This window comes from Saccoglossus kowalevskii, chromosome 2 (assembly GCF_978046115.1).
Source record: "Saccoglossus kowalevskii chromosome 2, keSacKowa6.1, whole genome shotgun sequence".
Lineage (NCBI taxonomy): Eukaryota > Metazoa > Hemichordata > Enteropneusta > Harrimaniidae > Saccoglossus > Saccoglossus kowalevskii.
The window spans coordinates 21,354,479-21,381,481 of NC_140642.1; the positions used below are offsets into that span (position 1 = coordinate 21,354,479).

General features: G+C 35.7%; 1 protein-coding gene across 1 annotated transcript; it reads right to left on the reverse strand.

Annotated features, from left to right (window-relative positions):
• Positions 1–27,003, reverse strand: LOC100369583 (bromodomain adjacent to zinc finger domain protein 1A-like). The gene is made up of 24 exons (XM_085492792.1): positions 26,667–27,003; positions 26,242–26,517; positions 24,893–25,048; positions 22,901–23,014; positions 22,048–22,135; positions 21,551–21,749; positions 20,830–21,071; positions 20,383–20,478; positions 19,773–19,914; positions 19,452–19,598; positions 19,196–19,297; positions 18,674–18,898; positions 18,059–18,224; positions 16,711–16,839; positions 14,849–15,917; positions 14,399–14,592; positions 11,759–11,907; positions 7,662–7,838; positions 7,151–7,401; positions 6,011–6,264; positions 5,680–5,903; positions 1,662–1,958; positions 1,258–1,406; positions 1–927 (listed from the first exon to the last, which is right to left on the reverse strand). Exons 1-24 carry the CDS (start codon positions 26,777–26,779, stop codon positions 640–642), a joined length of 5,247 nt encoding a protein of 1,748 aa, XP_085348918.1. The 5' UTR covers positions 26,780–27,003; the 3' UTR covers positions 1–639.

Genomic DNA, 27,003 nt, shown 5'->3' on the forward strand with positions numbered 1-27,003 from the left:
TGACAAAAAACACATGCCTAGCATAATTTATTCAGATGCAGCAAGGAAAACTGGTACAAATAATCCTAAAGAAAGAACCACTTATAATCTTAATGAAATAGAAAAGTGGTACAAACATAATTATTCAAACCTTGGATCAAAGAAATAACGCAAACTTCTAATGTGAATTGTGTCTTGAAATTTTTATCCCGACACAATGTATACATTCCTTTCTTACAGATTTCTATGTGTAATTCCCACTGTCAATGTGATCACTAAGTTGTTTTTTCAGATTCTGAAATATTAATATATATATATATATATATATATATACTTGGGACGATGTAAGAACATTGCATAGACTGTCCTCGTCTTCTCCCGGAGTCTCATCTTGTCTTTTTGTTTAACACATAGCCATAACTGTATTTTGGTCTATTATTATGACATTTGATGTGTAAGCCATTATAAGAAATCACTGTTCCTGAGATCAATTGCAAACAAAAAATACAATCAATGACGCCAGCACTGCGGCAACATTTTATACAAATTTCACAAAATGCCGTTTCACTTTTAAGCCCCTTGTGTTTCTGTTATTATTTACACACAATCACAGGGGGATATATTGTTGCTTTCTAACTTGACAAAAGTACAATTTTCATACTAAAACACTGAGGACTTTCTTTTTTGGCGTTTTTCTCCATCCATGGATTTAGACTTCATACGTATGTCGATTCCCAACTCTTTGCGTTTTTTCTCCCAGAAGGCTTTCAGACGAGTACCCGCTTTGAACTCTTTGGAGAACGGCTGATTGTAGATTTCACAGTTGCTGAATAAGAGTTTGGCGTCGGCCATAACCTCAGCAGGACCCTCGTATTCTAAATTTCTGAATTTCACTTTCATAGAACCAAGGTCCATAGGTTGTTTTATCAGCTCATAGTAGTCTGGAACCTAACGAAAGAGATGAAAATCAAGTGTGTATGAAACAAATTTGTGCAGGTCAGCCATGTTCAATTACGAAACAAAATGACAAACGTTCATCTATTTTTCTGCATTTAATCGATTGACTGATGAATCAATACCGGTAAGTCAACCCAATCTTTCTTGCTCACTCTCTCACTTACTCACACATGAAAAATAATGAATTCTTCCTATAAGCGCAGGACATAGGATTTCATTCTTAAATCACTGCGATCACATCCGTGCTGTCTGTCAACAGACTACGTGATAGAAACACCATCAGCAGCATAAAAATGATCATCTACAATCGGGAACACTCACCACTTTCTTGCTGACAGGTTGTAGAAACGGCCATGCATCTTTGTGTCTAATCACATCATTGATCAACTGTTCACACAACTTCATCTGTTTGGACCACTCACTGCCTCGCGAAGAACTTGTAGGGAGGCGACGAGAAGACGGGCCTGAATCTTGGGGTTGAGAAAAGGAAAAGTTAAATGTTTTCACGATTTAGTTCAACCCATTTTGTGTGCGTCTAAGAAATGCACATTAAGTTTAGAAATTAGAGATCACATATTGCATAATTATTTTAGTTCTGAGCAGCTAACATTGCATTTCTTCCCCATTCTTTTGGACCAACAAATTTTCACCAAGTTTGAAACATAGGGGTCCTGCACAAAATAGTTAATTTCTTGTTAATAGTTTGTAAATAAATTAGTTCTTACCTTCAGAAGAAAAGGAATCTTTTCGTGCAAACCTCTTTTTTGGTTGTCCTTCTTTCATCCTCTTGCTTCCTCTTCTTGGAGACTCAGAATCGGAGCTCCCAGAATCTCTGGCTCTTTTGGTTCGCCCCTCAGTTCGTGCCCGAGGCAGGGAAGCTGAGCGAGGCTTCTCCTTTCCAGTCGCTCGGGCACTAATACGTGATCGTTTCTCAGCACCAGTTTTTACTTCAGGAGAAACTTTCTTACTCCTACCAGTCACAGAACTTGGAGTTGATTTACCTGACTTGGACTTTGCTGGGCCTAGGAAAGATTGAATAGAAAAATCGAAAGCATGAAAATATGATTCAAAAACACTCAAATACATTGATCTGTACTAATGTATTTATCTGAAAGATCGCCCAGATTGATGTTTTGGATAATAGGTCATATTTTGGAAGATCATCGAAATGAAAGCATGGCACCTTTTTCTCAACATTGTTTGTACAATCAATTGTTTTCATGGCTTTTCTATACAGTAGTTCGATCTATACTTGCACATGTATTAAATGTAATATATCTTTATAATTTTTTAATCATTATTGTCAAGGGAATGTAACATATTGTACAAGGTGACATCCATTGATATATGCAACACCTTACATCACATCACCAGTGATCGTAACACATCGTACTTGTGGCGTTTCAACAAAACATGAACTTTTTTTTTTACTCACGTCAAAAACGTAACTAGAGGCATGTGGCAAGGAAAATAGTGCTTTAAAGCAATGCATATGGATAGTAACATTTTCTCAGTCAATTTGGACAGAATTTGAATGCATCGCTCTGACAGTTTAAATGACTTTGGCGCTATGTTGTTGAAAGTTTAAGCTACCATATGCCATAACTCGTTATTTTTTGGCAGATTTGCTACTTTCTACAAAGTCCAACATAACGATAACTTAGATGTCATATCATTATATTTTGGCCAAGCTTCATCGGAACAACACTGTCATTGTGTGGTGAAATTCTTACTAAACTTGACGATGTCGATTTGAATCCTATCAATTCGCACTTTTTAAAAAACAATCATTTTTACTACCAAGTTAGTTTTTATGTTATATTTTTTTTCACGGCACCAAATGATCACTTGGGTTGAATGCTCACGGGTGATCTTATGGAGTGGAGGAAGTTTCAGATAAATATCGTAGGTGAGTTCATTACCTTTATATTGATCAATTGACTTTGTAACCAAGAATACTGATTGACCAATGTAAATATCAAAACTTAGGAGCCACGTAGGAGCCAGGTAGAAGCCAGATGGGCTCCTGGTTGCACACAATTAGTAGCAACAAGCAAAGACACGAATAAGCCGACACACATATAAAATTTGAGGGGAGTAAAACAATTGCATGCAAGACAGGGCAGGGCAGATTATAGGACGGAATAAGAAGAAATAATTGAGAGAAGAATTAATACAACAGAAGAAGGCAATGTTGAAAATAAGGAAGTAGAAATGAGCATTCTGATTGTGGTGGCAAATAAGGTATATGGGGAGACAAGTGGACTCCTTGACAAAAAAAGCATCAGGTCCCCACACCAACCCCTGATTGGCTTTGTTTGAAGGTAAGTGCAATATAAACCAAACCTTTGGTCCAAATGGAATATACTTAATAAATTGCATTACATATCAAGTTTGAGAAATATATAAATTTTGAATTTTGCGAAAGAACAGCATTCACTAAAACAAAATGTCCGCCAGTCAGCTAATTTGAATAAGATATGAAAACAAAATGTCCATAATGTCCACGACCAAAATCAAATTGCGGAAAGGCAGAAATGGATCACTCCTGATCTAAAAAATAAAATGACATGCATCAGGGTCCCATAATGTCCAAAATATGTACAAAGTTTGAACAAAATCCTTTTACACATTACCAAGATTCAGAATGACAAAAATGCTTGATTTAAACAAATTTTCAACATTAAAATGGCCACCATTCTCCATCTGATCATGAAATGAATGGATGTGCACATGTTGCTCAAGATGTGTTAAGTTTGAATTTGACTGATCCATGCATATACAGGTTGGGAATTAACTAAAAATTGGCTAATTTGCGTAAATTAAGTAATTAATAGATGCAAATTTCAACCTTGAACAAAGTTTCATTGCAATCTGTTGAGGGACAATTGAAATATCACAGGAAGCGCCAAAAAATGAATTTTTATTATGGAAATAGGGTAATTAATATGCACGAATTTCAACCTTAAACAAAGTTTCATTGCAATCTGTTGAGTGACAATTGAAATATCACAAGAAGCGCCAAAAAATAATTTTTATTATGAAAATAGAGTAATTAATATGCACGAATTTCAACCGTAAACAAAGTTTCATTGCAATCTGTTGAGTGACAATTGAAATATCACAGGAAGCGCCGAAAAAGAGTTTTTATTATGGAAATAGGGTAATTAATATGCATGAATTTCAACCTTGAACAAAGTTTCATTGTAATCTGTTTTAGTGATTATTGAAATATCACAGGAAGCGCCAAAAAATAATTTTTATTATGGAAATAGGGTAATTAATATGCATGAATTTCAACCTTAAAAGAAGTTTCATTGCAATCTGTTGAGTGACAATTGAAATATCACAGGAAGCGCCGAAAAAGGGTTTTTATTATGGAAATAGGGTAATTAATATGCATGAATTTAAACCTTGAACAAAGTTTCATTGTAATCTGTTTTAGTGACAATTGAAATATCACAGGAAGCGCCAAAAAAGAATTTTTATTATGGAAATAGGGTAATTAATATGCATGAATTTCAACCTTAAAAGAAGTTTCATTGCAATCTGTTGAGTGACAATTGAAATATCACAGGAAGCGCCAACAAATTATTTTTTATTATGGAAATAGGGTAATTAATTTGCATGAATTTCAACCTTGAACAAAGTTTCATTGCAATCTGTTTACTGATTATTGAAATATTACAGGAAGTGCCAAAAATTGACTTATTTTTTATGGAAATTAGCTAGTATGCAGATGTGTTTCATGATGCACTGTCGGTATAACAACTTTGAAAATAATGGTCAATGCATGGCAAAGAACCTAATGCGTGTATAGCAACATGAAAAAACATGGCCACCAGAGGATCAAATTGAATCAAACCACAAACAAATATTGATGTGTATAAAACATACATTGCACATACAATCAATTTTTACATACGTTGATACACATCGGGGAAATAGCTTCTGGGGTATGGACACATAACCGTAATTCAAAGCAGTAACAAATAAAATATAACTGTGGATAAAGTGAAACAAATGCAATCTTGCACTAGAAACAACTAAAATAATATTTCTAGAAATGATAGTAGTTGAAGAAAAAAATAATGGGAAAACATGTTTTTGACAAATATTTCACACTACGCTGTATTAAACAATTGATGGGACATTAAGCATCAAGCAAGACGATAAGTTAGGTCTGAGGAAGAATCTTTGGAATGAAACATCAGCAGCAAGCCAAGCAGGTTAAAGAGGCTTTTATTGCGATGTACCAGATGTTTTGTTGTTGTTTACCTCTATTGACGAAACCACCGCTAGAAACAGGTTGACAATCTTTCACACATATCTGACAAGTCCACTTTCCAGATGGTACTTTCAATAAGGGCGGATCAGTACACCGAAGATGGAAAGCCAGTGGGCAGACATCGCAGAGAATTAACTGTCCATGCTTGTAGCACCTGGCACACACATCACAGTGGCTGTCTGTGCCGTCACTGCAGCCTTCCAGGGGAGAACTCTCAGCTTCAAGCACACACAGTTGGCACAACCAGATGTCCGGTGGCACTCCCAGCAATGGCGGGTCGACACAGTCGAGGTGAAACGACAGTGGGCAGGAGTCACAAAGAATCAATTCACCACCTCTCCTGCAGCGAGCACACCGATCACTATGGCCATCAGCGACAATCCCCAAGGTTTCAAGATCAGAAGAGAGAGAAGAGGGAGATGAAGAAGTTGGTAATAACCCTTTCCTATGTTTACCTTTGAATTTGATACCAGTCGGCTTTTTCTGTGATTTGTCGGTACATACTTCACATATCCATTTGCCGGCTGGGATTTTCTTCAGTGGTGGATTGGCACACTTTAAATGATATGCTGAGGGACACGTCTCACACAGGATCAGCTGACCTTCTCTGCCACACTTTGCACACTCGTCACAATGGCTGTCCTCCTCGCTGTTATTACTCTCATCGTCTGAATCAGAGCTAAAAATAGAACACAGAGGAGTCAATTATTCCTACTGCTTACATGGATGGACACAACTATTCAAAATAATTTATGTCTACAAAATTAAAAACATCTCATCCTCTACCTTGCTTCAGCACTCTCATCACTATCATCATTGCGTTCATCATCATCATCACTATCCTCTTCTTCACTCTCATCTTCGCTTGATGATTCAGCTTCACTCCTGCTACTTTCATCATCATCATCAGCTTCTTCTTTCTCTTCTTCATTATTGGACGAATCATAATCTTCCAAGGTGGACTTTCTTCGCCGTCTACTATTTTGTTTGACAATCTTTGGACGACAGTCAACGCAGTACCAATCACCAGAAGGTATTGACTGCAAGACAAAATTATAAAGTAAACAAGTCATTGTCAATGACACGTCCCCATTCCATTCATATTTGAGTGACATATACATTCAAAGCAGATCATGACCGAAATACACCTGCATATGTACAACACATTGTACTAAATCTGAACGAAATCCATCCATGCATGACTGAGATCCGGTTCCGGAATTTGAAAATACGTGATTTTGATGCATTTTCGGCCTTAAAATGGCCATCATTCAGCTATTGTTAAGCGGATCATGAAACAAATGCACATATCTATTTGTGACATGATGTACCATGTGTGTGTGAAGTTTGAACTTGATCAATCCAGACATGTCTTGGATACGGATCCAGAACTGAATTCTTTAACAAAATGGCCGCCAGTCGGCCATTTTGAACTTGATCCGGGAAAAAAAAAGACGTGCATTAAGGTCCTATTATGCTTAATGTATGTACCAAATTTGAACAAAATCCGTCCATGCATAACTGAGATTCGGGTCCGGAATGGTGAAAATGTGCGATTTCAATGCATTTTCGGCCTTAAAATGGCCGCTATTCGGCTATCATTAATCGGATCATGAAAAAAATGAATGTGCATATGTCCCATATATTGTGTGATGTATGAGTGAAGTTTGAACTTAATCGGTCCATGCATGTTTGAGATACAGGTGATCACGGACGCACGCACGGACGCACACAGGGCAAAACATAAGTCCCCGTTTTCGGACTACGTCCGAACGGGGACTAATTAACACCATCGCCAATCTATTCCTGTGAAAAGTAACGCAGACACTGTAGCTCTATGGTCCTGATTATTCTACAAGACATAAAACATTGCTTAGGGGTTGATGCCAAGGGGAATATATCAGGTCACATCGAGCAGTGTCTTACCTTGACAGGCGGTTTAAGACAGTACATGTGATGACCACGGTCACAACCATCACATAGTAACATACGTTCAGCGTCGCCCTTTCTACGGCATATTCTGCATCTGGCATGCAGGATGGACTTGGACCACATAACAGAGGAATCTAGCGTCGCCATGTGGAGGAACAACTGAGGAATGCTGGAGGAGGACATCAGGGACTCCTGCCATCGCTCTGTGATAGTTTTCTCAGGCTTGGAAGGTTCAGACTCTTCATCTGTGAAAACCCAATACAAACGGGTCATAGATGAGAATTGGGAATGTTTGTTTCAAGTTTCATGCACAAGCTACAAAAAACAAATATAAGTATGATATTGGAAGGGATGAAGCATTTGTCATTATTTGTTTGTTGTATAATTATGTTTATTTATAACAAAAATAGCTGCTGAACAGTGAGTAGGCTATTTCCATCATCTTTCCAACAGATTTCATCGTTTTATACAAAAATATGCATTTCAGAAAACTTTAGATACTTACCGGAGGACGATGACTCTTCATCACTGTTCTCGTTGCCTTTCTCAGCTTCAGCTTGTTCTTGCTTTTTCTTGTCCTTCTTTTTGCCTTTTTTACTCTGTGCCACCATTGCCTGGAATTCTTTCATCGCCTTCTCCTGAGCTTCCTTTTGTTTTGACTTCTTGGTGGCTTCATCTTCACCTGGAAAGTGATGACCATTTAAAGCATTTGTGATATTTGTCATTTTGAAAATGAAAAACAAATCAGGTCAAATAGGCATGGTTCTTTAAATGTATTTGTGAAAACCTAAACAATAGTTTAGTATTATGCAAATAAGATAATTATTATGCACAGATTTTTTCTAATGTAAACACATATAAATAAAAAATCATTATACAAAAAATATACTATCCAGGGAATGAGTGTGTCTGTAAACATGAACAAGACTAGAGATGCTAGAAAGTGCTCCTGTGTAAAGAGAATTAATATTTAATAACAACAATCTGCATCAGCATTCTTATGCTAATTTAGGGGTGATCTCATATTCAAACACTTGGGTCAAACTTGAGTTAACCCAGCCTGACCTTTCCAAACCTACTTGACCTATAATATGCAAATTTGTAGTAGGTCTGAACCTTCTACACCTGGTGAAAAACACATTAACACCCCCACTGAAAACAAACAGAAAACAATGAAAGACAAACCAGGGAAACCTAGGTTTAGATTAGGGAAACCTAGGTTTAGATTAGGGAAACTTAGGTTTAGTTTAGGGGAACCTTGGTTTTTCTTACAATACAGTTTGAAAGAGGAAGATTCAAAAGAGCTAAAAGTAGGGAAAAAAATAAGATGCATATTTTGAAGTGTTAATAAAAAGAATTACAGCAGTGATTTTTTTTTAATAAAAAAACAAACTTTTATTTGTTTTATAAATTTAAATCATGTCATTTATAAGTGTAATGAAAATTATATTTATTTATTTATTTCTGTGATTGGTAATAATGATCTGTTTGGCACAACTTGTGATACAGGTCAATACAATCAGTCAATCTATCTGCAATTAATTACAGACAAGATGATCTGATATATTTTATGTCATTATTAAGTATGTATCAAGTAAAACCATATACATGTACCCTCTATTGTGATACATATGGTGAATTAATGTTTGAAACAGAACAGGGGAAAAATGAAATAGAATTTTAATGAGCAGCTTCTCAGGATGAAATTCTTATGTTATATATATAACAAGTCATTGAAAATGACACAGTCCCCGTTAAATTTTTGAAAGTTCTCTTTGTGCTCGTCATATTAAAGCGGAGGGGTTGTCGTGAGCGTGTCCTTGAAACTTGAGGTTCAAGTGGCATATACAACAGATTGTTTATTTACATCAAAACACGTGTTCCGTGTAGTAGTAATATGGCCAAAAATAAAAACAGCCGTTATTCGGCCATCTTTGATCTGATTATGAAACACACTGATATGTATGATGTATGTGCCAAATACGAGTGAAAATGGTACACAAATTGTGGAAATATAGTAGTAAGGCCAAAAAGTCAGATGGCTGTCAATCGGCCATCCTTGACCAGATTTTGAAACAAATTGTCATGGACATGCATCCTAACATGTATTAAGTACATGTATGTGCCAAATTTGAATGAAAACTGACAGAGCACGTCCAAGATATCGCATAAAAAATCAAAGAAAGCTTAGAAAGAACTCCTGTGTGCTGAGAGTATTGAAGACACATTAAAAATTAATTCAAAATTACTTGTACATGAGATATTGATAGAAAAACTGAAAACTAATTATATAAATCAGGTAACTAATATGAACAGAACAGAACAAAAAAATTATGAATTATTATGCTAATTAGAGAATTAATATTAATCAATATTAATCAGGCCTGTCTATTGTCCTAGAGCATTTATGTTCCAAATTTTATTCAAATGTGATGATCAGTAATTGAGATATCTTTGTTAATTAATTATGTTAATTAGGTGATTAATAAGCACAAATATTTACCAAAAACTAATTGGTTTTCTGCATAGTTCTCTTTAAAAGTTTCATTAAAATCCAATTTGTGGTTCTTTATATATCCGTGAAACATTATGCAAATTAGGTAATTAATATCCAATTAAAACTAATCAGGTGTCTGCATAATCCTAGAAGATCTATGTAGCAAGTCTCATTGAAATATGATTACTACTTAATATATCAAAAGCTGAAAATTAATTAATTATGCAAATTAGGTAATTAATATGTACTCATATTACTCTAAAAACTATCAGGTATGTGCAGTGTCCTATGACATCTATGTACCAAGTTTTATTGAAATGTGATGATTACTACTTGAAATATCAAAAGCTGAAAAATAATTAATTATGCAAATTAACTAATTAATATATACTGATATTACCCTAAAAACTATCAGGTCTGTGCAGTGTCCTATGACATCTATGTACCAAATTTCATTGAAATGTGATGATTACTACTTGAAATATCAAAAGCTGAAAATTAATTAATTATGCAAATTAGGTAATTAATATGTACTCATATTACCCTAAAAACTATGAGGTCTGTGCAGTGTCCTATGACATCTATGTACCAAGTGTCATTGAAATGTGATGATTACTACTTGAAATATCAAAAGCTGAAAATTAATTAATTATGCAAATTAGCTAATTAATATATACTGATATTACCCTAAAAACTATCAGGTTTGTGCAGTGTCCTATGACATCTATGTAACAAGTTTTATTGAAATGTGATGATTAGTACTTGAGATTTCAATGGAAAAGCCGAAAATTGATTAATGATTATGCAAATTAGGTAATTAATATTGCACAGATTTTTACCCAAAACTAATCAAATCTGCGCATTAGTTTGGAGCATCTGTGTGCCAAGTTTCATCAAAATCCAATGAGTGGTTCTTTAGATATCAGTGGAACAGTCATGAAACAGCTAAAAATCAGCTAATTATCATGCAAATTAGGTAATTAATATGCATGGATTTTTACCAAAACCTAATCAAATCTGCGCATTGGCCCAGAGCATCTATGCACCAAGTTTCATCAAAAACTGATGTATGGTTCTTGAGATATCAGTGGAACAGACGGACACACACACACACACACACACACACACACACACACACATACAGACACACTAACTGCAAAGACTCCCTTTTTGTGCTTCGTCAAAAACAAGATGGCTGCCAGTCGGCCATTTTGCATCGAATCGCTAAACCACTACATGTGCATATGTCCCACATAAGGTACTAGGGACATACAAAGAATGAACGGAATCGGTCCACAGGATTCGGAAATATGACTCTTGACAGACTGACGCACGGCCGGACGGACAGACTCAGAAACTCACGGATGGTCGGGGACATGTATCCTAACATGTATGATCTATGTACTAAATTTGAATGAAAACTGACAAAGCATGTCCAAAATACAACATTTTTCAAAAAACAAGATGGCTGCCAGTCGGCCATCTTTGATCCAATTGTGAAATAAATCGTCATGGACATGTATCCTAACATGTATAATCTATGTACCAAGTTTTAATGAAAACTGACAAAGCATGTTCAAAATACAACATTTTCAAAAAACAAGATGGCTGCCAGTCGGCCATTTTGAATCGAATCGCTAAACCACTGCATGTGCATATGTCCCACATAAAGTACTAGGCACATGCAAAGAATGAACAGAATCGGTCCGAGGGATTCTGAGATATGACTCTGGATGGACACACGGATGCACAGACGCACGAACGGACGAATTATAAGTCCCCGTTTTCGGACTTTGTCCGAACGGGGACTTATTACTTGGCATGGTCAGTAAAATGTTTTCAGTACATTCAGTACAAAAACAAAGAAAACTGATATCTACAAATAATGCTGAAAAGAGTTAATTTGTATGCAAATTACCTAATTAGTATGCACAGATTTGTACCAATTTAATTACTGAGTTCATCACAAACTGTGTACACAATTTCATCATAATACACACACCCACCCACACAGACAAATGACAGACAGACAGACAGACAGACAGACATGTGCAGTGCGACAACCAATAATCTCCTCTCCCTTTTTGTTACTCCTTTCTACTCACCCAAAGGTGGTTTGAGGTACTTTGGTTCAATGCCCTGTGCAATTTGTAGCAATGCACATGATAAGTCCTTCACTACGTGGTCCACGGTACTTGGTGTACTGCAGCGAGTGGAGCCAGTGGGAGTTTCCGATCGTTTCAGTTCTGACACCCTGATATGGAAAAAGTATTAATATTATTATCAAGCACCAATGTCGTTTGAAAATGAATTTCATCTAAACAAACAAACAATTCATTGTAAACAAACACTGTTAGCGATGTAGTAGTTGGCGTGTTTGCCCAGAAACAGGGATACTGCACACTCAGCAGAAAAAAGAAGGAAAAAAAAATAATAATAAATACTGCCCACATGCCAGGCTTGTGGCATTCAGTGTTGGGAATATGGCATCCAGTCTGAAGGGTTGTAATAGCAGTTAGTCCTGTGTGAAGATTTTGATTTTGACCGTCTTCCCACAGACCCTAAAAATTTTAACATCGTAAATTCTGGTGGTACGTAATTAATATTGTAATAAAATGTGCATATTTTTCTGTTTCTTCATTGTAAAAGTGTGTTGTGGAAATCAATGACGCAACAAATTTCACAATTTTAATTTCCCCAACGAGACACTCCCCTCAATCTGGCACACGGTAAAATAAAATTGTTCTTTACATAAATCTTCGGGGGGGGGGGGGGTGTTGATCAGCTAAGCACCCACACCCCAATACACAAAAGTAGCCTAGGTACTAAGTCAGACAAGTAGGTTATTTATAAGGACGTTTATTTATAAGAATGTTTGTTTTTTAAAGATTTTGGTGATACAAAATCTGTGCAAAAGCAGACACAGAATACAATCTGATGTGAGCAAGCAAACCATACAGCAAATATGGAATTAACTCTTGATTCTATTTTTGTACATTCAGTGGGCGTGTTAGTGATTATGTGATTTTCTATAGTGTAAAACACAAAGCAGGGTACTGGTCAGATAATATAATTGGTTATAATATAGCTACGGTGATAACTATTCATCAATGGTGATGAATGGAAATCTATTTTTTTTTATCAGAAATGTTATTATGACAACAAACTGACTGTCATAGTAAAATTCAGGAAGAGAAATAGTAACCATTTATGTCCATGTGTAAATTTAGTAGTGAGGTTTTCCACTTTGAACATGTGACATGGGACACACAGGTATGAATAGGATTACCAAGGTGGCAAGTTGTAGTTACAGCGAGCTGATTCGCTTTGTCAAAACTATCCCACATTCACTTTAATTCGGAATTTTGATATGGTCTACAGAAACATTGAACCTTGAACTTGAGCTGCATTGAGCAGACGCCACTTATGTCCTCCAAAAAAAAATATAACCATGTCAGGAATATGATTTTTTAACATTAAAATGATTGACATTTGTATCTGATCGTCAAACAAGTACTTGTCCATATTGAGAGATATTGCTCTGGAACAGCATTCAAAATCAGCCATTTTGAATACATGTACATATATAACATGATGTATAACGAATATATATAAAATTTGAATATAATCAGTCAAAGCATTTAAGAGATATGGCTCTGGAAGCCCAATCATTAAAACAAAATGGCCGCCAGTCAGCCATTTTGAATCCAATCTGAAAAACAAAATGACTTGCATCAGGAACCCGTAATGTCTAATGTATGTACCAAGTTTGAACGAAATATATCCATAAATGCTTGATATTTGATGATTTTCTAGCACAAAAATAGTCACCATTTGGCCATTTTGAATAGGATCGTCAAACCAATACATCTGTTTATCTATGACATGATGTATAATGAATATTTAAAATTTGAATATAATCAGTCAAAACAAGTCCGAGATATGGGTCTAGAAGCCCATTCATTAAAGCAAAATGGCCACCAGACAGCCATTTTGAATCCAATCTGAAAATTAAATGATGTGCATCAGGAACCTGTAATGTCTAATATATGTACCAAGTTTGAATGAAATCCATCCATAAATGCTTGATATTTGATGATTTTTAGCACAAAAATGGCCACCATTTGGCCATTTTAAATTGGATCATCAAACCAATATATCTGTTTATCTATGACATGATGTATAATGAATATTTAAAATTTGAACATAATCAGTGAAAGCAAGTCAGAGATATGGCACAAGAACAACCTTCATTAATACAAAATGGCCGCCAGTCAGCCATTTTGAATCTTATCTGAAAAACAAAATTATTTGCATAAAGGTCCCATAATGTCTAATGTATATACCAAGTTTGAACAAAATCCATCTGTAAACAGCCGAGAAATGCTCGATTTTTAGGATTTTTTAGCACAAAAATGGCCGCCATTCGGCCGTCTTGAATCAGATCGTGAAAAAATGACGTGCATATGTATAATATCATGTATGATGTATGTGTGAAGTTTGATTGTGATTGGTCCAGGCATTTCTAAGATACAGGTCCGGACGCATGCACAGATACACGGAGACACAGAGGTTAAAATATAAGTCCCCGTTTTCGGACTGCGTCCAAACGGGGACTAAAAAGCCCTTCTCAAAGCTTCAAATAAAAATTTCTAAAAAACACACAAAACAGTGGCCCCTTATTTTCATCCCCATAAAACAATTTCTTACGAAATCTCAAAATGGTCAAAGTGGATAATAAGTACCTGTCTTTTTGTTTCTGTGGTAATGAATGTTCTCCAACTGACACTTCATTGATGCCTAACTCCATTGATTCAGCGCCTGTATCCTTGTCATCCATCTTGTGCCGGGCCCACCACGGTCCCCACGTCAACTCTCGACATTGCATATCATAACTACCATTTTCTATAGCTTTGATCCAAGCATTTCTGTCTTCAATCTTAGCATACCGAAAGAAATGTACAAGTTGTAGTATTACTACAATATCTGAACACTAGAGAATAATTTTGTTTTCCTTTTTCAGAATGAAATATTACTAGTGTAGCTTGGATGCAATTATTCGCCGTGAAGATGCTCAGGCATTTACACTTCAATGATGAATTGTTTTGGACGCCGGTGAATATCATTATGAATGATAATACTGAGTTACAAAACATGAAAAAATTTAAATTCAGCACAAGTCAAATTTACACTACCTTCAGACAGCCTAATGACCCGGTGTAAATCCTCTCTTCCAAATCGAGCAACTGTTCACGCAGACTCAACTCCAAAGTCTCTGACCCCACCGATGAGTCCTCGTGCCCTTCTGACACCAGTCCAGTTTTCTTGCCACTCAACTTGACAATCACCTGCTTGGGTTTAGCCGGCTTCACATCCGTGCTAGCTGCAGCGACTGCTGATGGAGCTTCATGATCTGTTTTCGGAATGCGCAACTTCTCAATAGGGCATTTCTGCACGCCCTCCATGATGCCTTTTTTGTGTAAGAGAAGGGCCTCTTTTAAGGCGCCTTCCCTGTAACCACGAGGGTTCAACGTGTTTATAAGTCTATCAACATCATCTGTGTTTGCGTAAAATGACCACTGACTGTGACTGAAGTTGAGCATGCATGGGTCAAAGTTTTCAAGTTTAGGAGCTTCAACAGCGTTCAATTTCACTGAACCGTTTTGAGAGCCACTCTCATTTAAAATAGTTTTTCCGTCTCTGCTTTCACCATTTTCTTCTCTCATTTCCAAATTGTTTTCCTCATTTTCTTTGTTACTAGCCGTCGATGTATCACAGTCCTCACCTTTATCCGCAGATGACGCTTCGCCAACTTGCTCTTTTGATTCCTGAGATGAGCTGTAAGGTGTGAATGGGTTAGATTTAAAAGTCTGTTCTACAGGATGCAGAACGTCTTCATCCAAGTATTCCCTGTCACATTCCACAAACAATCCTGGGATGCTTTGGAATTTCCAGAAACGACGATAGATCCTATCCTGACCGAGTGGAGTCAGATTATACTTGCATATCATGTCCTGCAGTTGTTCAAACAACTCTCGATCCTTCTTATGAAACTCCTTTCTTTTCTTGACTTCTTCTTCTAGCAGTTTCTTTTGTCTTTCCTTCTCCTCCTCCGGAGCGAGTCCCGCACCATCATTGTCATCAACTTCCATCTTCTCTTCTAACTCCTCTTCTTTCTCCATTCCCCTAGTCAAGCGTCTCTTCGGTTTATCATCTTCATCAGCCTCCATTTTCTCCTTTCCCAATTTCCCATTTTCATTATTTCTGCAAATCAGCAAAATCAAGTGATGTAAAACTTTAACACAGAAACAGATATTGATCAACGAACTTCAAAGTAAATCAAATAACTAAGGGAAATGTACAGGAATTTAATTAATGCTGGTGGTTGGTGGAACATATCATTACCACAAGCTTTTTAACTGACGGGGCACATGACAGCAAAACAACCTGTCATTACTGGCTACATATATTCAGAAATATAAAAAAGTTGGTATGGTATTTATTAATGAGTGTTAATCATATGCTCATTCTTTTTGAAACAGGGCAGAGTGAACTTTATCATACGAGTTTGTGGTTTGAATTGGAATGGTGAACTTAACAAGAAATTTTAACATAAATAATGCATCCGCCTTTGAATAGAGAGATTTATTGCATATCTGATTGTTGTCTGAATATTCAATTCAATAGAGGTCGATCTGATCTTTGAAAAGCATACAAAATTTAAAAAAACTTACTGGGGGGTTGTATCAAAACACACACATCTGCATGTCACTCGCAGTACAAAAGTTGTACAAATTGAAACATGTTTTTGTTGGCAGCAGAGAATGGTTGACTGACTGTCAGTGTAGCTATATAGCAGTTACACGTACACATCCAATTAAATTATCAATGTAAAAAACGATCACAGTAACTTTTTCCACGGAATGTAAACCACTTAATTCATTTTTTAGGATTTTCTCTTGTGAAATTAAAGCAATTAACAGTGTATAAAAACATTGGTAAACTATATAATTCTCAATCCTTTTGTTTTTAAGTTTAATTGCCATACTATACATACTTGTCGTTCGTCTGTCCCTTTCCCTGCTCATCCTTTCTTAACATTTCTTCTTTCAGCATTTGTTTCTTTAATTTGCGTTCCTTTACTCTTTCTTTCTCCTTGGCTCTCTCTTCTTGTCGTTGTTTGTATCTGGAAGGAATAATGCAGTCAAATGGAAGGAATGTAACATGTACAAAGCTGCCAACTTTTGAAAATCAGAATTAGTACTCAGCACCTACTAAATTCGTATTTTCAATCCCAAATTCGTATTTTTTTAAGTTGCAGTGTTTTACCTATATAAAGACCTGATCATGTGTTATCGTAGCGTTAATGTACACCATAGGGTGGGTTAAGGTAAATGTTGTCTCTAAACAATACATCAAACTGTACGGGTTAATTACAATGCATTGATTGAATTAATAAATCAACAAGAAACAAGGAAATTTGAATTGTTGCAAAATTAAATTTTAAGATAATATCCAAACGATCATCAACGACGACGTGACATAACTTACTTCGCGATGTTATACACCAATTTTACCAATAATAGCCCTTACTCTGTCATGATGCCATTCAAAAAATGTTACCGGTACTTCTTTTTTTGAAATAAAAGTAAAATTTGATTTAGTTTTATCGGGAGTGGATATTTTTGATCACTCGATCGCTTCGGTAAAAACCTTGTCCCACCATGATGTTCGTGACATATTGGTTGACCGGCATTTGTTCTTTGACCCGATGGGCCAAGAATGCCATTAACCAATCAGAATGCTGCATGGTATTGCCGGTAGAACCCAGTTTTCCGAATGGTAGTGTTTATAAAAATAACATTGTGGAAGTTAAGCAATGTCGTAGCACAATGTGTTGACATTGATTCCAAATGAAAACTGCATGATGGTTTTCGAAAGAGGTGATTAGCAATTTTTAAAAGGTAAAATAGGTCTTGAAAGAAGAGTTTTTACATGATTCGCGATGGTTACAGTTCAAATGTATTTTACCCAATCACGCAATAAACATGCTTTTTTTTCTTGAGTAGCGTAAACTGATCGTGAACTCCGCTTTAACCATGTTTTATGCTATTTTAAATTTCGAAGATTCGTATTTATTTGATGCGTTTTTGTATTATCGTATTCCCATTGTATTTCCGTAACAAATATGAATTTTTTGCAATGGTTGGTAGCTCTGCATCTGGTTTGCAAAACAACATAATGAAATATCTGAATCATATTTACCAAAACATTTTAGGGTTAACACTTTGTAAGGTTGAAACACGCGGACAGGTGAGTAAGCGGCAAAAAGTCATTAACAGATTTCACACGTTCTGAACACAAATTAATTTTTTATGGAATGTTTTTTTTTTTAGTCATCTCACCTAGCAGAAGCCTCTTCCTTGCCTCGTCTCTGTTCAGCTGTCTGGTTCTCTCGCCACTCCTTTCTGGTCGTCCGCCATTTCTCGAAACTGTCTTCTATATAATCCCGACAAGTGACAAACGTCATCAGATGCCCGCACAGCGCAGACAATATCTTCAGCTTTTCACCTATTTAGAGTAATAACAGTGTTATTAGTACAGACCCACCGTCCCTTCTCAAACCATGTTCTAGATTACAAAAGTACATAATTATATTTCTACCACAAATCAACATTTTATACTAATAAATCATTTTTTGTTGTTGCCTAAATGACAAATGGAAGCAATGTCATTCACACTAACAACAATTTTTTGCTCTCCCCCAAGCAACTCATTTTTAGGCACCTCCTTCTTGAATTGAATAATTGTCTGTAGAACAAGTGTCAATCGATTGCTGATCTGATAACATTTGAATGAAATTTGTAAACTATTGGTCTCATATAGTTAGAAGATTCAGTGGGCATATATTAGAAGATACATTTTAATCACGCTGCTGCCAGGGTAAAGGACCACATGTAATTAAGGCCATCCAGGGATTTAAAATTCATACTGAATATATTGTCTTATACAATACATACCAGGTGAGAGGTCAAATAAATTTCCAGTGGACAATGTCCTTAATATCCCAGACTCCGTCATACGAAACTCTAATCCGGCATCATCCAGGGGTGTATATCCACCCCTCTGTTGGTAGCGGTATTTGGCGTCGGCACTGTTCGTCTTGGCACCGGAAGATAGGAAATGGAGTCTAAGAACTTCAGATACTGTGTATGGATCGAGAGTAAGCTGTCGCAAAGGTACACCTGCAATACAGGGAAACTATTTGGTAATAGGTCAACTAACAAGCTTACAGAAAACACTAATTTTTTTTGCTAAAATTTTATTGCTATATTTTGCATATTTAATAATTTCGAACCAAACGAACATAATTTTTCATTGGTTACAATTCTTTATCAAAATGAAATAAATAAGGAAAATAATTATGCACATTGAAATGTGACAAAACTTGAGTTTGTCATCCAAACTGGTCAATGGCCGATGGCTGTATCCTCCTTCATTTCTGTACAAATTGAGAACAAGTTCAATGACATGACTATTACCTTGGTGTAGCTGTGGCCATACTGCAGCCACAGATGCTGCGGCGGTAACTGCATTGTATGTCCTACCCATGTCTTCATCTAGTGTTTCAGTTAAATCAGTAGCTGGAAGATTAATAAGGTGAATAAAAAATAAATTAAACAAGCAAAGATATATATAAACATAGAAATTAGACTCCATTATTTAGAAACATTTTGTTTTTTATTACAGTATAATACAGAGAGGTTAGACTGTTGACCCCTGAACTACGACCTTTACCTGCTACAACATCTTGTTCATTCAAATCAAACTTCTCATCCTCTTCCTCCTCCAGCTGCATTTTGAAAATGGCCGTCAGAAGAAACTTGACCAGTTCAAAGAGAGGACCATCGATTTCAAGATCTACCAAAGCACTTTCCAAATACTCTGTAAAAATAAATATCACAACAAACATGAAATAATCTTGCACAATTTTACGTTAATTCTCCTAATTGCTAGCAGATATGTGTAATTACTGAAGTACTGGCATATGTCAACACAAAATGATAGAAATGTTTATAGATAAAAATAAAAATATGTAAAAGAGTAATTGTTGTCTACCTAGAGTGATTCCCTCATCAGGGAATTCTTCCTTGGTTCCCAGTATTTCACTGAATATATGCAAGAAATCCATTATCATGATGATATCACCAAATAATTCGTTGGGTACTTTGGTTTGCACTGCTACTGGCATCGGCAACTCCTGTCACAAGATAGAAAATTATTAACACTAATGTTAAATATCATTATTATACCTTTGTCATGATATCTTTTGTGGTATTGCACTGGATATCTGCATCCTACCATATTAGGAAATGCAAATTCCAAATATGGAATTGTTACATGGTATTTCCAAGATGGTGGAAGTTCATGGTGAGAATGTTTCAATAATTTTCATCATTTTGCCCGGTTCTATGATGCAATAAGAAGAGGCCGAAGACGCTTATTCGATTTTATGTGATATTCTCAGATTAACAAAATAATAATTTTTTCCTTTTATTGAAAGAAAAAAAAGAATGCTACTGTATTCACTCTATTAGTAGTGCATACACTCAAGCGAACAAAAAAGATTTACCCATGGTCAATAGAAGTAATATTACAATAATTTGAAATACAATAATTTAAATTTTTTCCATATTTGGCAATTTGACTATTGTGGATGAAATTTCACCTTGAGGTCATCACACTCTAAATCTTCTCTCGGTTTACTCCATTCTTTCATGCGCTCCTCTCGAGCTCTTCTCTCTTCTTTTTTCTTCTCCCGCTCCTAAGTAATAACAAAAATGTGCGTGAGTACTAGCGCTCATAGATGGTTTACATACACTGTGGTTCAGAGAAAACAATACTAGAAAGCGATATCAATCTCGAAAATGATTTATGACAACGATACAGCAGCTTAATGCTTCAAATGTATTGATCAAAATTTGTTTAACGTACAGACAAAATAGCGACAATGTTATCATGACATGCACAAATACATACATTAATTAAATTTTCACAATATGGTAATTTGACAGCATTCTTTATATAGCCCAACAAATGGTCACTATAATAAAATCTCTTGATTTGTTAAATCTCAAAAATGTGTCCATCAAGAAAATAAAGTGTTTTACAGTACCTTGTCTCTTTCCAATTTCATTTTAATTCTCTCCTCTTCTCGCTCTTTCCTCGATTTTTCTTTCATTTCGGCTCGCTCAAGAGCCATTTTCTCCCTCACCACGGCCCTTTCTTGAGCTTTTTGCTCCTTGGCAGCCAGTCTCTGGGCTGCTTTTTCTTGAGCCACCTGATCTTTCAAAGCTGCCTTCTCTTCTGGAGTCAGACGTATTCCTGCCTTCTCCTTATTCTCCAAGTTTTCTTTACCTTGAAAACATTTCACATGTCAAAGTTAACGTAAAATTTTTACCTGATGACCTGATAAATTGAGAGCATCTAATGAGGATGATGCAATCTCCACATGACAGACGGAATAAACAGATGATTTGCATAACAATGTGTTAAGCACTTATTGCGTTAATTGTGATCTGGTAATACTATTGCACAAATTAATCAGTCTACAGAACCACAGTGAAATATCTATCGCCTTTACAAGATTTTCGCCGACTTTCTCTGCGGGCTCACAAAATAAATGCATTTTTAAAGTAATCTAGATCAACTTATCCGAGCAAAAAATTGTAAACACAATATCAACATTGGTCCAAACGTTTTAGAGAAGTTATTTGTAAATCAATAGATAAACAGTTCTGAGAGCTACAGCTACAGCTACAAAAGCTGAAAATCTTAATCACCCCAAGAGAGAAATATCCTAAACCAGATCATCTGCCATTTAAACTTAACCCTACCTTCCTTCTTTCGTTTCTTTTTCTTGCCACCCTGATCAGCCACGCCTTCTCGAATCTTTTTCTTTTCTCGCTTCTCAGTGCTGGTTGTTTTCACTCGTTTGATCTTCTTGTTGGGAGTTGTAGTGAACACAGGCGTGGCACCACAAAAAAACTCTGAGAAACTTCTCTCATCTAGGTTATATTTCCTCATAAATTTAGGCTGCAATTACAAGACAGGGATTCATAGTGAATATACATATTACCAGAGGGTTTTAGGGAATTTTTGTGAATCAATCGAGATGAGAAAGTAGAAGAAATCAAAGTAGATTCATACAGCCAAAAAATTAGTGTTGCAAAAATTGCAGAATTTTGGGTTTTACAAAGAGAAATTTACAAGGGTGAAATATTTTTATGAGATTTAACCATGATAGAACAAAATAGAAGTTGATCCCACCACTTGCACATGTGTTGTAATTGGTGTCTTGAAACAGATCTATTCGATTAGCAATGTACCGTACCTTGACAGTCCAGTATTCTTTGACAAACTCACAGTGCAGCTTCAGAAAGAGCTTACTTTTCTCTCGAGTGTACAGACCCTTTTTTCGACTGTAGACAGGAAACAAGACATAATCAACACACATGTACACTAATTCAATGATTACCGTAACAATGCTTTGCCACAACATAAAATTTAGTACGTCTCAGTCCTAACAGTTTAAACTGTGACCTGAGTCTGACCCTTAAACCCATTCCCTATCCCCCACCAGCTGATGAATGTAAACAGGAAAGAAAACTGAACAAACCAGGATATAAACTAGTGTGGTGCTTGTAAATACAAATCATTAATGATGAAGACGTATACAGCAAGAATAATTGGGTTGTTTCTGTGATTTTTGTATCAAAAACTCCAAATGGTATAATATTCACTGAATACCTTAATTTATTTTCTTATACAGTCACAGAATACCACGTATTGAACACTGCCCAGTCCAACACTTGGTGAACATTGATCCCACTCACAAAAATGAAGTACATACTGTGGAATACTTTATTTTTGCTGGAATTAATTTTGGCTGAATTGGGCGTTTTGCTTAGAATTTATTTTCACTGATTTTTCATGAGTTTAATGTGAAATATAGGGAAAAAAGTATATTCGCTGGATTTTATTTTCACGGAATCATCCCTTCAGCGAAAATAGCGAAAATAAAGTATTCTACAGTAGTAGTTATTTCCTGTTATTTTATTCAAATTTGAGATTATTCAAACCTCATCATATATTCTTGCCAGATGAGATCTACCATACCACTACATGTTGGATCTTTATATTTCTACACAAATCAGTTTAGTTTTAAAATATATTCCAATTCTTACCTGATGAAATCAGCCGGCACCTGGAATGCCCGGCCGTTGCCACTAACTGGAACAACTTGATATTTATATAGATGCGGATCTGGGTTTGGAACAGGTTTGCACTTTGCACTTGAACTGTGAAAAAAAAAAAATCATAAAAAACAATCTCATTCCCTGCCCACTGGCACTTGCAATAATTAATTATCTTATGTTATATATATTCTATTGTCTTCTTCTTGATCACTTATTTACATATTAACATTTTCTGTTTCCTGGCTTTAAAATTGTATTGCCATTTGCTTCTCCTGTCATACATCAACGTTTTGAATTCTGCTTGCTGTGAACACTGAACACTGAAGAAGCATACAATGTTTGACAGACACAATAGCAATGTGGGTTAAAAGAGCCATCATATAAAATTGGAAGGGAGGAAAGTCAAAACAGATCAACAGTCTGTTCTACATCACAACCCAATCATAACAATTTTGATTTTGCCATATGCTCATCTTAAGATCATTGACTAGAACAATTGTTTGTATGTAATTTAATAACACCTAATGGTGTTTAAAACTTAACCCCCAAATTCCTCAGTTATTTTTGGCGTTGGATAAAAAGCCTCTAACTGTGACATCTTGATAATACTATAACAGATGAATTTAGTAATACAACCTGTATAATGTACTTCCAATAAGATATCGGCGACAGTTGAATACCGGAGACGGTGTGCAACTTCTCAGATGAATATGCTTAAAAGAGTAGCATGAAAACTTAGTCTCTATTAGTTTGTGCACCCAGTTCATTTTTAAAAACTTATTAAAATGTATTTTTTTAATTTGCGACACTTCAAAAAATATTAAAGCTTGTATCCTTTTAAGTTCAGGTTTAACTTTTATGCATAACATGACACAGAAATAATTATCATCAAGACATCACAGTGAGCGTGAAATTCTCATTAAACCTTAAATTAAAAAAAATATTATTTTAATTGCACACAAGGAAAATATAATTTTTATTTGTCAGGCACTTGAAACAACTTTTTTTACTATCGCAAAGTAATTGAATTTTACGATTATAATAATAAACAAAATCTTTGCATAATTTTGCTAGTATATTTATTTTGGCGCAGACAAAACATTTTCCAACTCCAACCTACAAAACCTTTCCTTTATGCATATTATAAACCCTGAGATAAGGTTCAAAGGTCGTGTTAAGGCCTCAAGAAGATAGCTTCCAAAGCAGTCAAACAGAAACCCCAAAACAACAACATGTATTACCATCACTATTCCTGTTAGCAAGAGGTCACATTAACCATAATGGAACATTTTTGAACATATTTGGACACCTAAGGATGGAAGCAACTAACAATTTTGACTCATAAATTATGTGGAATTATATTATGTTATTCCTTATTTTTCGAAAATGTACCTCAATAGTATGTACCCGGTATGTATTTTTTTTTTTTTTTTTTTTTTTTAATTACTTTAAATAAATACATTTACAAAAAAAAAAAAGAAAGAAAAAATTACAAAAAATGAAAAGTGGATGGCTTAAAAGAAGTGGAAGTGTATGTATTTTGACCACTTTTCAATTCAAAATGGCCACCAAACTAGGGCTTTAACTACACTGGAAAAACACTAGGTCGTTGTTTTAATGTTCAGGTACCCCATCTTTATATTTGTACTTTTTGATTTAGTTAATGAAACTTGTCAGTTGGCAAAATAACAATAATTTGTACTGCTTTCAAATTTTGTCATTTTTTGCTAGTTAATTACCAACTAAAAGTTAAATATGACATAGACCATATCACAATGTCAAATCATAGCGAGTTGTGCGATAGTTTTGACCAAACGGAACACAACTCTGGAGATCACAACGTGTACCTGGTGTGTGCAACTTGACGAAACTAACCAACAATGCACTACAATTTTATAGTTATGATATGGTTAACGGTACGTTATCACAAATGTATTGGTTCACATGAAAAATGAGAATACAAGTGAAATTCACACATACCTGGCTGTGGGTTTGCCATCATTACCATCAAGAATAACACAGTCATCGCTGTCACTGTCCAGAACAATCACATCGCCATCCTTGGTAGATGAACTTACGCCATTTGGCACGCCCGATGGCGCAGGTGGTATCACCTTAAGCACCTTACAGGTCTCACTGTGACAGAAAGCACAAACAGTTGTCAAAAAAAAAAATATTCATAACGATGATGTTGAAAACAAGATTAGTTCAACAATTCAGTAATGCATGCATAAAGGTAGTAGCATGATTATTGCATATGGTAACAGGATGACCTGCAACTGTAAATCCATACTGCATAAATTAAAATATTAGATTTTAAAAATTTACAAAAGCACGACTAAAATCATTCCGCCTAATTTTCAGTGTTGTTATAATTTCATAGTTGCAATGATAACAATCATAGAAGAATTATAAACGAAAGTCATTTTTATTCAAGATCTTGCTTAAATATCAAATGATCAACTCAACAGGTTTCCCACTTTTACTATCAACACAACTAACCCATTCCTTTCTTTTTCCTTAAATATTCATAAATTTTACCATTCAAACTGAAACATGAAGTTTCTATTCGCTGATTCAACTGCCATTGAAATTCATAAATATTTATAAAAATAAAGAGAATGGTTTCTTTGTGTCAATTATATAATTTTTATTAAGAATAAATAAGTTTTCATGCTTTCCCACATTTGTTCTATTAGAAGCATAGAGGTGCATCTAAAGATGGAAATAAATCATTTTTATGTTCCTGTATACAATAATCCAATTTTTGTTCGAAATGCGTTTCTATTGAAGATGCGCTTGTAATAGAGTAAATACAGTATTGCAACATGATCAACTACACAAAGTGGATACAGCCATATAAATAGATTTTTTTTTCAAGATAAAATGTAAATTAAGTTATAAATATTTAAGAATGTATTTTTTTCATACTTCTGTATACAAGAAATGAAAAAACTCAGAAAGTTTAATGTTGTCATGGTTACTGTACATATTTTCTTCATATATATCTGGCTTTGGAATTGAATTATCGTGGTTAAACATTTTGGAGGAACAAAGTTAATACTATAATAACTATTCAGAATGGCATCACATGAGTGACCATAAAAATATGAACAACACATTGGACTATGGTCGAGAACAATGGCTGCGACAGCGTGAGAAGCACGACTATAGAAATCAATGTAATGCATCGACTGCCACATGCTCTCGAATTTAAAAAAAAATATAGCTCACAAAATTATAACCTCCCCCACAGATAAGATCAACTCGATTCACCCCAAAACCAAAACACTGCATGCTTTGCATAATAAGTGCGAAGTGTCAATTACCGGGATCCTTCGTGGTTAACCTCTACAATTTCGCCGATAAAAAATCTGTCCCTAGCAAAGACGAACACATCATCGCATAAATCGCCGAGTCCTCCTCGACGGGTCAGTGTGGCGAGGTACAACACCGGAACTTGCAGGTAACCAGGGAATGTGGATAGGTGCCGGCGAGCCTTCTCCTCGGACTCGACGGCTTCCTCGTAGGTCAATCCGGACCGTCCTGTCATGGAGCAGCTCCATACCAAGCTGCTACAGATGATAGTTCGCTCAAAGAAGGCGCTGGGAACGAAAAATGAAACGATCAGGAGAGGTCAGGGGAATTTGTAAAATAAAAATGGCGCAATTTTTCAATACTGGGCACACATTGGTCGAACATCACCAGAATGAATGAACTTGTATAATTTTACTACTAAACATCTTCCACTTACTCATAGTCTCGGAACACTTCGTTGGTGAGTCTGCAAACGAAAACTTCCTCATCGGCTCGAAGATCGGGCGGAGGTTTTAAGGGGACGAACGACTTCCGGTGTAGCAGAGGCATCCTTTACTACACTCCAAATTTTAGGAGGGAAACAATGAAAGAAATTTACTCGACTTGTGAAAGGTCTAGTTGTAGACAGAAGAGCTGATTTCACCCCAGAACAGGTATCACATGGTAGTGGGAAAGTTAAGTCCACCGATGACCAGGTTCTAACACCAAAAAATGCGGAATTTCCCCGCGAAATTTCAAGACAAACTAGAGTGACGTTTCAGTTCTCACAAAAG